This window comes from Sinocyclocheilus anshuiensis, unplaced genomic scaffold (genome assembly GCF_001515605.1).
Source record: "Sinocyclocheilus anshuiensis isolate Anshui unplaced genomic scaffold, SAMN03320099.WGS_v1.1 scaffold2322, whole genome shotgun sequence".
NCBI lineage: Eukaryota > Metazoa > Chordata > Actinopteri > Cypriniformes > Cyprinidae > Sinocyclocheilus > Sinocyclocheilus anshuiensis.
This window is the reverse complement of record NW_015556110.1, coordinates 405,407-415,662: the sequence shown is the minus strand read 5'-3', so window position 1 is coordinate 415,662 and position 10,256 is coordinate 405,407. Positions and strand designations below refer to the sequence as shown.

Here is a 10,256-nt window from a genome sequence, read left to right as displayed (position 1 = left end):
TGCATTTATAATATATGTTTAAAATCTGAGGCCAATCATTTACAAGATAGTTCTTGACATTGTAGAGAACCAACATGGGCTTGTGGTCACTTATTTGTATGATATGCACAAAAAAAGAGATAAATGTTTTAACTACAGTGGTTCTAAAATATTCTTTTCCAATAATGATTCATATTAGTCATTGTGTATCTGACTAAATAGTGGGTTTTTTTGCACAGTAGAAGAGCTTCAGTGACCCGTGGTTATGATTGAGGTCTTCTTGTCACAGACTTTAAAACATGAAAGGCCAGTGAGCTTCTGGTCATGTAGTGTACGCTTGAGGCTTCAGTGTTTAACTGTCATATGTCAATCATCTGATTGCAATAGCGATCAAAGAATAGTGTTTTTGTTTGTTTGCTATTCATAGGGGAATACTATTGACTTATTACTGGCAGTCCTTTCTGGCAGCTAGTTCCACTGCTGGGACACTGCCCAAAATGTTATTGGGTGTTTGACCACATATTCCTTTTTCATTAAAGTCACTGCAGAGTAATCAATGAGCCTCGGCCCGGAAACATTTGTCCTGGCAGTTTTTTGTCACTAGTTCTTGACTCTCAGAAGAGCATCACGCTGACAACTTGGCATGTGCTTGAGTCACTTAATAATCTGTTGTTCATTTAAATCAAATGAACAGATTCGCTAGAATGAATCCGACATATGAGAGAAAGAACCATTCAACTGAACTATTGTTACGTTATGATGAATGTTGATAACTTATTACTTTTAGGTAGTTGCTCCACTTGATAAGAGCTGATAGAGTAGAGTACTAATGTGAGTGGCGTAGTCTTCAGCCAGTATTTGCTGTGGGGGTAGGGCTGGGATAGATCAATGGAGACCTGATGAAGGAAACCGAGAGATATATAAACTATGAAATGTATAGAAAGAATCATATATGTGTGTATATATATAAAGAAAGAAACATATATATATATATATATACACACACACACACACACACACACACACACACACATAAATATATATATACATACATACATACATACTGTATATGTATTGTATACACACACACAAACACACATTATATTATAATATATAATGTGTTAATTTATACCTATGAGGATTATCCTTCCCTTTGTTTATCCCAAACGTGTGGCAAAATGAGCTTAAAGTGACAGTACCAAATGATACTGGTGATCATAAATAATGGTGACTTAAATACCGCTTAATATTTGTCTGACAGTCCAAGTTGGCTTTTCTTTAAGGAGCTCTACATATTTAATAGAATATTTATAGCTATGGTGTGTGGAGCTGAAATAGAGCAGCACTAACTCGAAGAGCGCTGCGGAGGAATGGCATTGGCTGGCAGAGAGTGCAAATGCCAGCACGGATAAAGACTTTCCTGTGATTAGCCTCATTATTCCGACAGATTTTTCGGCTTTACGAAAAGGGCTCCTAGGCAGCCTAGTTATTCATCCAAAACCCGGACAGAACAGTCTAAGAGAGCGGAAATGTTTGCTTCAGGGGTGGGACTGTCATGGTGCTGTCTTGCTTATTAGACCCCATGCGCTCTACCGTTCTCCATCCTTATAAATGTTAGATTTACATGTCAGTGAAGTTATGGTTATTCATGAAAATGCTTTTGGGAGCCTCTCTTTTTGTGGAAAACCTTTCAGAAATGATTGTCAAAAAAACCTACTGAGCAGAAACGAGCCATACTTGTCTCTGCGTAAACTTTCGTCCAGTAGAACGCTTGAGGTGTGCATACGGAAAGAAAATGTAATTTACAAATTCATGCTTCTGTTTCTTCTGCAGGTGTTAATTATTAGATAAAATCCGCCTCACCAAACGCTTGAGTGAGAATAATTTATTTTCTCTGTTTGTCAAGAACAAGATAATTAGGCAGCACCAAAAAGATGTTTTTGTGCTAATCATTTTCTTGGTTTTGATGAATAAATTATCTAAGCACGGTTCTGTATTCATACTTGAACTTGAAAAATAAATTTTGAGAGCCAATAGATGTTATTTTTCTTTCTTGATGCATTAATGAAGGCCTGCCTTTTTTCAGGAAAGCCAAAAGAGCTTATGATCAGTAATGATTAATAAAATGTAAAGCACTATACATATATGAATTTCAATGATGTTGTGGGAGAGGCAAATCAAAGGACCAGGGTGGCAGGGAATACTTTGGCACATGGCACTGGATTAACAAGGGGGGTTTAAGGGAAGCTGCAGAGAGGGAGGGATGGAGAGAATGCTTCATAATACCCCCCTCCCCTCCCCCTCTGTTGTGTCTTTCTCCCCCCAACCTCTTCAGCTGAGAGGAAAGCGTGCCACGCTTAGATTTGAGCCATTAATATTCTGTCTCGACTCATTGTCTTTGCCTGCTGACATTTACATTTAGATTGTTTATCTGACTGTGGGGGGTGTCCGACCATTAATGAATATGCTTCTGTTGTTCCAGAAAGGCGGCAATTACCGGCTCTGCGTTAAGATAATGAAGCCACGGCGGAGAAAAGGCCTTGGTGCGGTTGTGCTTTTTTACACACTGCAGTGAGGGATGAACTGGAGGAACACGGAGGACTCTGTGCCAGTTTTCCTGTCATTCTGCAGGCAGATCTCTCCCGGTCTCTTGGTTAGATATAATGAGGGGTTCGGGCATAAACACGCTTGCCAGCTTGCCGCTTTCCTCGGCTGCGCTTCTCTATAATGCAGGTTTAAGGCCTTACAGTCAACACTTTTCTGTCAGCATTAGGGAACAAAAACTCTCACTGGAAAAATAATTCAATAATATAGATTTTCTTTTGTTATTTAATCAATTTCTTTATATTAGAATTTTTGTTTGTTAATTTGTATATAATTGAATGTATATACATATGAGTGTATATAAATATATATATATATATATATATAAACTTTTATAAAGAATATCTCTTTGGATTTGAGACTTTAGTCTTTGCAACTTTACAAATCTTCTTTATGCGCCAAGAGCTTGTAACACTCCAAAGAGAAAGAAAAAAATTGAAATCGCATAATATGACCCCTTTAAAAAATAATACATTCTTAATTTTTGTATTATTAATTTTTTTATTCTAGATTAGATTCTTAATCAATTCTTATTATTACAGTATGTAGTATATATAGTATAGTACGGTATGTAGTACATAATTATATAATATATAATTCTTCTCTTTTATAGACAGACAGACAGACAGACAGATAGATAGATAGATAGATAGATAGATAGATAGATAGATATGTTCTTGTGTACAGTAAAAATTAAAAAACAAAAAAGTTATTGTTCAGATGAATCCTGAAGTATACATTAATTTTTTTATTTTTTTTTTTAGTTTTCATTCTTTGCAGTGAATCATTTGAACCATATAGGTCTGAATGATTCATTAGTGAATCATTCTCATTTTGAATTAAAAAAAAATATATTATTGAGTAATTGCAAAGGTCATGTAAGTTCATATTCATGATTTATCTGCCTCCAAGCGCCTGTCAATCTCAGGGTCTGTGTTCTGAGGTCACACAGAGAGAGCTGAGTGCTTTGGATTCAGCATGATGGAATGAACTGAGGTGTAACCATACACTATAGCATTGAAATACAGCTAAGGTGAGTGCTGGCCATTAGAGAGCAGGAGCGTGGTGAGAGGGTAATAGAAAGCTCTGTAGCTCAGCGTGGGCAGTGGTCTGGTCACTCCTCTCACACTGAAAGGCAAAAGTGCAGCCACCGACCCAACACTCAACTCCTTATTGCCAGTCCTTACTGTAAAGGAAGCTACTTTTTTTCCAGAATGACGCACTGCAGATCAATATCACTATTCCACTCTATGCGTACGCACTGCAGACTGGGCTTGAGAAACATATGGTGGCTGATCTGAATGGCTTGCTTTTAAAAGACTGTAGTGTGTATACTGTGCATAGTTTACAGATTTTGTATATGCACCTCACTACAATGTGCAGTTTGCAAACATACTGTACTGTACTGGAATACGGTATCCCATTATGCAGTTTGTGCGACTTGTCCATTTCAAGTGTGACAAATAAACTGGTTCTCATTTCATTGCCTTTTCACACACATTATTTGGCTGGATAAGAAAAATGTACAATAAAGCAGCTGTATGTAGCTTTGTGTATTTTTGCAATTTTGGAGCCGCCTACAGATGAGTGAAATCACTGTTGTAATTACAGTGGATAGCTGTACACCTGCATTTGTTGCTGCTGTAAAGCAATCTGCCCTTTTCATGGAATTTCCTACCTGCTTACCAAACTTACAACAACAACAGACGTTTTGAGGAAAGCCTGAGAAAGAAACCAAACCCGAAACAGAAACCATTCGCCTTATTAGAAGTCAGTATACAGGTAAAAACGTACATATACTAACTTTAATCTAAAAACAAATCATACTAATTTTCAATTAATTAGTTGACCCGGTTCACAACACCGGTTTATATGATTTGTTTATGAATTGGACTGATTCGGTTCTCGAGTTTGTTAGTTGATGCATATAGTGTATGAATCATATGGACCCACTGATCTATAGTATAATATTGACTGATATACAGTATATTATAGATCTGCGTAGGACCACTTTTATGATTCTTTTATGGTCACAGTTTCAATGTCCTCACTCACTGTCATTGTATTGAAAAGAAAAAAACCTTTTCTGTTGCACAAATTGGGTGAGAAAATGATGATAGACTTTTTGTTTGGGCAAAATATCCCTTTAAAAACATTCTAATTCTTTTAGAATTATCACACACACAGTATTTTGTTTTTTTATGTTGATTGATGTTGAATTAAGAGACTACATGGAATTTTTGCTCAGTGTACTGAACGGTGTAAGAGAGTGTTGAGCGGTTGAAACAGACTTTGGGCAAAATATCCCTTTAAAAACATTCTAATTCTTTTAGAATTATCACACACACAGTATTTTGTTTTTTTTTATGTTGATTGATGTTGAATTAAGACACTACATGGAATTTTTGCTCAGTGTACTGAACGGTGTAAGAGAGTGTTGAGCGGTTGAAACAGATCAGCACCGACAGTCTGAATGTTAAAGTGATTTAATGAAGTCTGTTCTAATGCTTCTCTTCAGTCCACTTACACAGATTAGATTAGAGCTGTGGCCTCCACAGAAAGCCTCTCTTTCACTGCATTGTTCAAGTGCCATTTTAATTCTAAAATGGAAAGGTTTACTGTGCCAAAAGAAGATTTTCATTCTGTTTCACCTAGGATTTTTATTTTAATTATTATTCATCACAGCCACGTTTCAGGAAGCCTCTTGTGAAACACCACTGACTTTGGATGCAAACAGATTTTATAGATATATTACACTAAAAGGAGGATATGACTATGAAACGAAAGAAGATAGAGTCAGCATTGGACTGAACATTCATTCATTTTAATTCTAAAATGGAAAGGTTTACTGTGCCAAAAGAAGATTTTCATTCTGTTTCACCTAGGATTTTTATTTTAATTATTATTCATCACAGCCACGTTTCAGGAAGCCTCTTGTGAAACACCACTGACTTTGGATGCAAACACATTTTATAGATATATTACACTAAAAGGAGGATATGACTATGAAACGAAAGAAGATAGAGTCAGCATTGGACTGAACATTCATTGACTCATTCATTCATTCATTCATTCTTTTTATTTATTTATGTATTCATTTAACAAAAAAAGGTCAATGGATGGAACATTTATTTTCCTTTTTGTTTATTCATTTTAAGAAATGTATGTATGCATGTATGTATTTATTTATTTAATTAACAGAAAAAGTAGTCAATAATGGGCTGAACTGGTTTTTTTTTTAATTCACAGAAAAAAAAGTCAGTTATGGACTAAATATTATTTAACAGGAAAAAAGGGCCAATAATGTTTTATTTAATGCTGAGTATTTATTTATTTATTTAACAGGAAAATATTTAATAATTGGTTAAATATTTATTTAACATTTATTTTGAGAATGCAAAATTTTATGGAGCATAATTAACTTAGCATTTGAAGCTTTTCCCATAATTCAAACTCAAAGTGGTTTAACCACCCATTTGCAAAGAGAGTGTGACCATGAGTGATGCAGTGAACTGCAGCATGGCATGTAGGTCTGCCATCCATCTGGCTGTATTGGCATGCCCTGCTGCCATGGCAACATACTCATACAGTACATGCATGTCGAAGCTCCGGCATGGCTGCGCCCAGATGTTGAACTCGGTGACCTCCACTTATTCTAATTCACGCAACGGTTTTCCATGCCTCAGCCCATCTGTATCCCTGTCACATGTTAAAACATCGCATTGACATACGTTAATCCGACCAGGTGTTGTTCTCCTCCCCTTTGAAAAATCCACAACGCGCTGGAATAAAAGACCATCATTCGACCTTCCTTGATCAAATGACTTGTTTGACCTTCCCTATGTCCTTTTCCTGTCTTCCTGGTGCTCTTAAAGTGAAAGATAAAGGAATCAACCCAAAACTTAAGGGTTGAACTTAATGAGCTGCGTAGGAATAGAGCCACTGTCCTCCTGGGAGTTTCTTCCCTACAGTGAGTTGTGTTGAGAAGAGCGCATTATGAAATCCTGTTGACATTGTGTTGATTTATAAGGGCATTCTCTCCATTGTTTCCCCCGTGTCCTGCAGCTAAGCACGACGTGAATGGTAACAGGACAGTGCCACCGTTCCCAGAGGGACTGCAGATGGTCTTATTCGGTAAGTGATCCGAGCAGAGAGATGCGTGTGTGTGTCATCGGCGTGGGGGTAGATCCAGCTAAGACGACTGGCAGTGGAAGGTAATTAGTCCCCCCTCATGCACCCCTTCATCCCCTCGAAGAAGTGCAAAACCAAAGCTGCAAAAGGACGAGGAAAATAAAGGGGGAGGGGTATGCAATTAATTGCAGACTGCCGATTAGGATCTGTTTAATAAATGCATTTGTTCAGCTTCCTTTTTTTCCTTATTTAGGCCTCAAACTGTGTAATTCATCATGGCAGACAGGAATTAAATGGCTGTTTTATCACAGAGCCTTGTATACAAATAAAATAATATTCAACGTATGTATGCGGCTTTGCAAATCACAGCCCCCCCGCTGAGAGCGATGAAAGGTAACTCTTACCTTTGATTCCATGAAAATGTTCCTTTTCTTCCCTCTAGACAGTACGCACAGCGCTCACCCTCATTTACTAAACATTGACGTCCCCCCTGAGAAAGCGTCATCTTATAGTCTTGGCATTCGGGCGTCCCAATGGTCCGCCGTAATTGAGCTCCAGATTCTAGATTCTCCATCATGCGCCTTATGCTCACTTTTCCACAGCAGCTTGTAAATCAGAAAAATCTGGTCAAGCCGACAGTCGTGTACGTGTTTTTTTTTTAAACAATTGAATTACTTTTCACCCATGGGACGTTGTGGTAGATAACGATATACTAGTTACCCTCTAATTTATTTTTACTGTTATAGAGGGGAAAGTATTATTTGGTAATAAATGCTTACAGCGGGTGTTAGTTTTATAGTGGTTGATATGTTTTTATTGGCCTTGAGTAAATGCGTGATGGTGAAGTCTTTCGTTTTATGGGACTGTAAATTCATAGCTAAAATACGGAGCTTTGAATTTTAGGGGTTGATTTAACACCAGTGGGAAGGTGCTAGAGGATACTCGGTCCCAGCAGAACTCACAAAAACACACAGCAAAGAGAATTCTGTGAGGAAAAGTCAGATAAACATTTAAACACTAGCATTCAAAAGTTTGGGGCTGGCAAGATTTTTAATGCTTTCTCTTATGCTCACCAAGGCTGCATTTATTTGATCAGAAATACAGTAAAAACAGTAATATTGTGAAATATTATTATAATTTAATATATGTTTTCTATTTTAATGTTATAAAATGTAATTTATTTCTGTGATGCAAAGCCGAATTTTCAGCAGCCATTACTCCAGTCTTCAGTGTCACATGATCCTTCAGAAAACATTCTAATATGCTGATTTGGTGTTTAAATTAACTGCATCCTTGATGCGTTAAATGTAATAATTAATTTAAAAATAAATCATCTTACTAATCCATACTTTTACATGGTAATGTACACTGCAGAATCTTAGAGACTGTAATTGTAAGAGAATAGTTCACTCCAAAATAAAAATTCTGTCATTATTTAGTCACCCTCATGCCATTTCAATCCTGTATGATGTTATTATTTGCCTGTTATTTTTTCCATGTTTAGAATGTTTCTATTTTTTGTGAAGCTCCAAAGCATAAAAAATAACAAAAAGCAGCCTAAACTGCCTAAACTATGACTCATGCACTAAATTCCAAGGCTTCTAAAGCAATACAATAGCTTTTTTTTTTTTGAGGAACGGGAAGTCATGTGGACCACTTCTGTGTTCCTTTTGTCCTTTTTGAGCTTGAAAGCTCCATGGTCACACTGAACTACTGTGCTATGACAAAAACCGCAAAACAATTCTTGGAAAACAACAACAACAACAACAAAACAGCATATATACAGAAAGATATGTGGATAAGTAAATAGTGGCAGAAAATTGCTTTTATTTTAATGTATCCCAAAGGAGACATCTTATCCAGTTACTGATTAACAGCAATTTAATAAATTGCTGTTTTTGTGTTTAACAGTAGAGCATAGTGCTAGCTACTCCAAAGTCATGGGTTTGATTTTCCATGCAATGCATGAAATGTATGTGCACTTTGCATTCAAAGTACACACTTATTTCCATCAAATGTGTGCATGTACTGTAAATGTTCTCAGAACATCTCATCTTTGTAATTTCTGCCAATACTAGAAATATGATGTTTTTTGGTCTCAATTATAGTTATGGTCTATGGCTCTATATACAGTAAATAATATTTATTATCTCTTTTTAACACAGGTATGGGCTGTTTCTGGGGAGTGGAGAGGAAGTTCTGGAGGCAAAATGGGGTCTATTCCACTCAAGTGGGCTACTCTGGCGGTTACACCCCAAACCCCACCTATGAAGAGGTGTGCACAGGTATGTGAGCCACCCTCAACTTTAACAATATTGCAACCGTATGTGTTGTTGTGAAAAAACTTCCAAGCTTTCAGTCACTTATTGTCTTTTCTTGTTTTTTGTCTGTGGAGCTCCAGCCACATAAAGAATATGCACACAATTTGAGCATCATAAATAATGCACATACTGACAACTGTACTGGTGTTGACCAAGTTGAAATGTAAAATATAAATGTATAGCAGCAAATAATCAAGAGGTGCAGTACAACTACCAGATCTGACACATAATATATTTGGTAGAACAGACACAGAAATGGTGGTTGATGTGGCAGTCTGAAACTATGGTAGCTAGAAGGAAAACTGGGATGCTTGAGAAATATCAAGAACTGAAGAAGGAATTGGAAAGAAGGAGGGAAGTTAAAGCCAGGGTAAATCCATTGGTGATAGGAGGCTCTTGGGACATTGACACTTAAGCTGGAAGAAAGGGAGATTTAAAAGGAAAAGCAGCAGAGATCTCTATCCAGAAGAGAGTAATTACAAGCATCGTAAGAAGATACTGAGCTGAATTCTCATGCTTTGAAACCATTGGCAGAGAGAACTCTGTCTGTCTGTCTGTCTGTCTGTCTGTCTGTCTTATATGTCTGTCTGTCTGTCTATCTATCTATCTATCTATCTGTCTATCTAATAAGAAATGCCTTAATTGGAGAGCAGAAATCAGAATTCTGTAGAGAATTCATACAGTAATTACAGTCTTGTTCTTTTTGTAACATCTGCAGGCATCCAGATGGAATTCATATATGCTTATATCTAAAATGATAACACATCTTGCTCATATAGCACTAATCTGGTAACTGGCTAATATACCAATACAAAATAACACATGCTCATACGATTTGCCCATCCAAAAATCACCATGAAGCTTCTACCCAAATGAAATAATCAAGATGGGAGTTTTTGACATGGGTGGATTTGCCTTAGCTATGCCAGATGTTGACCTATTATTATTATTATTATTATTATTATTATTATTTTTAGATCCGAGCCTCTCCTTCCTTATCATGGATTTAGGATTTAGAATATTAGGATTTTCCTTTAAAGCGGTCATATGAAGCGATTTCAATTTTTCCTTTCTCTTTGGAGTGTTACAAGCTCTTGGTGCATAAAGAGACTAAAGAAGACTAAAGTCTCAAATCCAAAGAGATATTCTTTATAAAAGTTAAGAGTCAGCCACACCCACCTAAAACGGCTCGTTCTAACATGCCCCCACATATCTACATCA

General features: G+C 36.7%; 1 protein-coding gene across 2 annotated transcripts in view; it reads left to right on the top strand.

Moving 5' to 3' along the window:
* msraa (methionine sulfoxide reductase Aa) overlaps positions 1–10,256 on the top strand; it is a 71,939-nt gene that overhangs the window by 29,319 nt on the left and 32,364 nt on the right. For both annotated transcript variants that reach the window (XM_016470743.1, XM_016470744.1), the window contains exons 2-3: positions 6,649–6,717; positions 8,880–8,999. In XM_016470743.1, the coding sequence (XP_016326229.1) occupies positions 6,649–6,717; positions 8,880–8,999 (189 nt within the window). The remainder of the gene's footprint in view (positions 1–6,648; positions 6,718–8,879; positions 9,000–10,256) is intronic.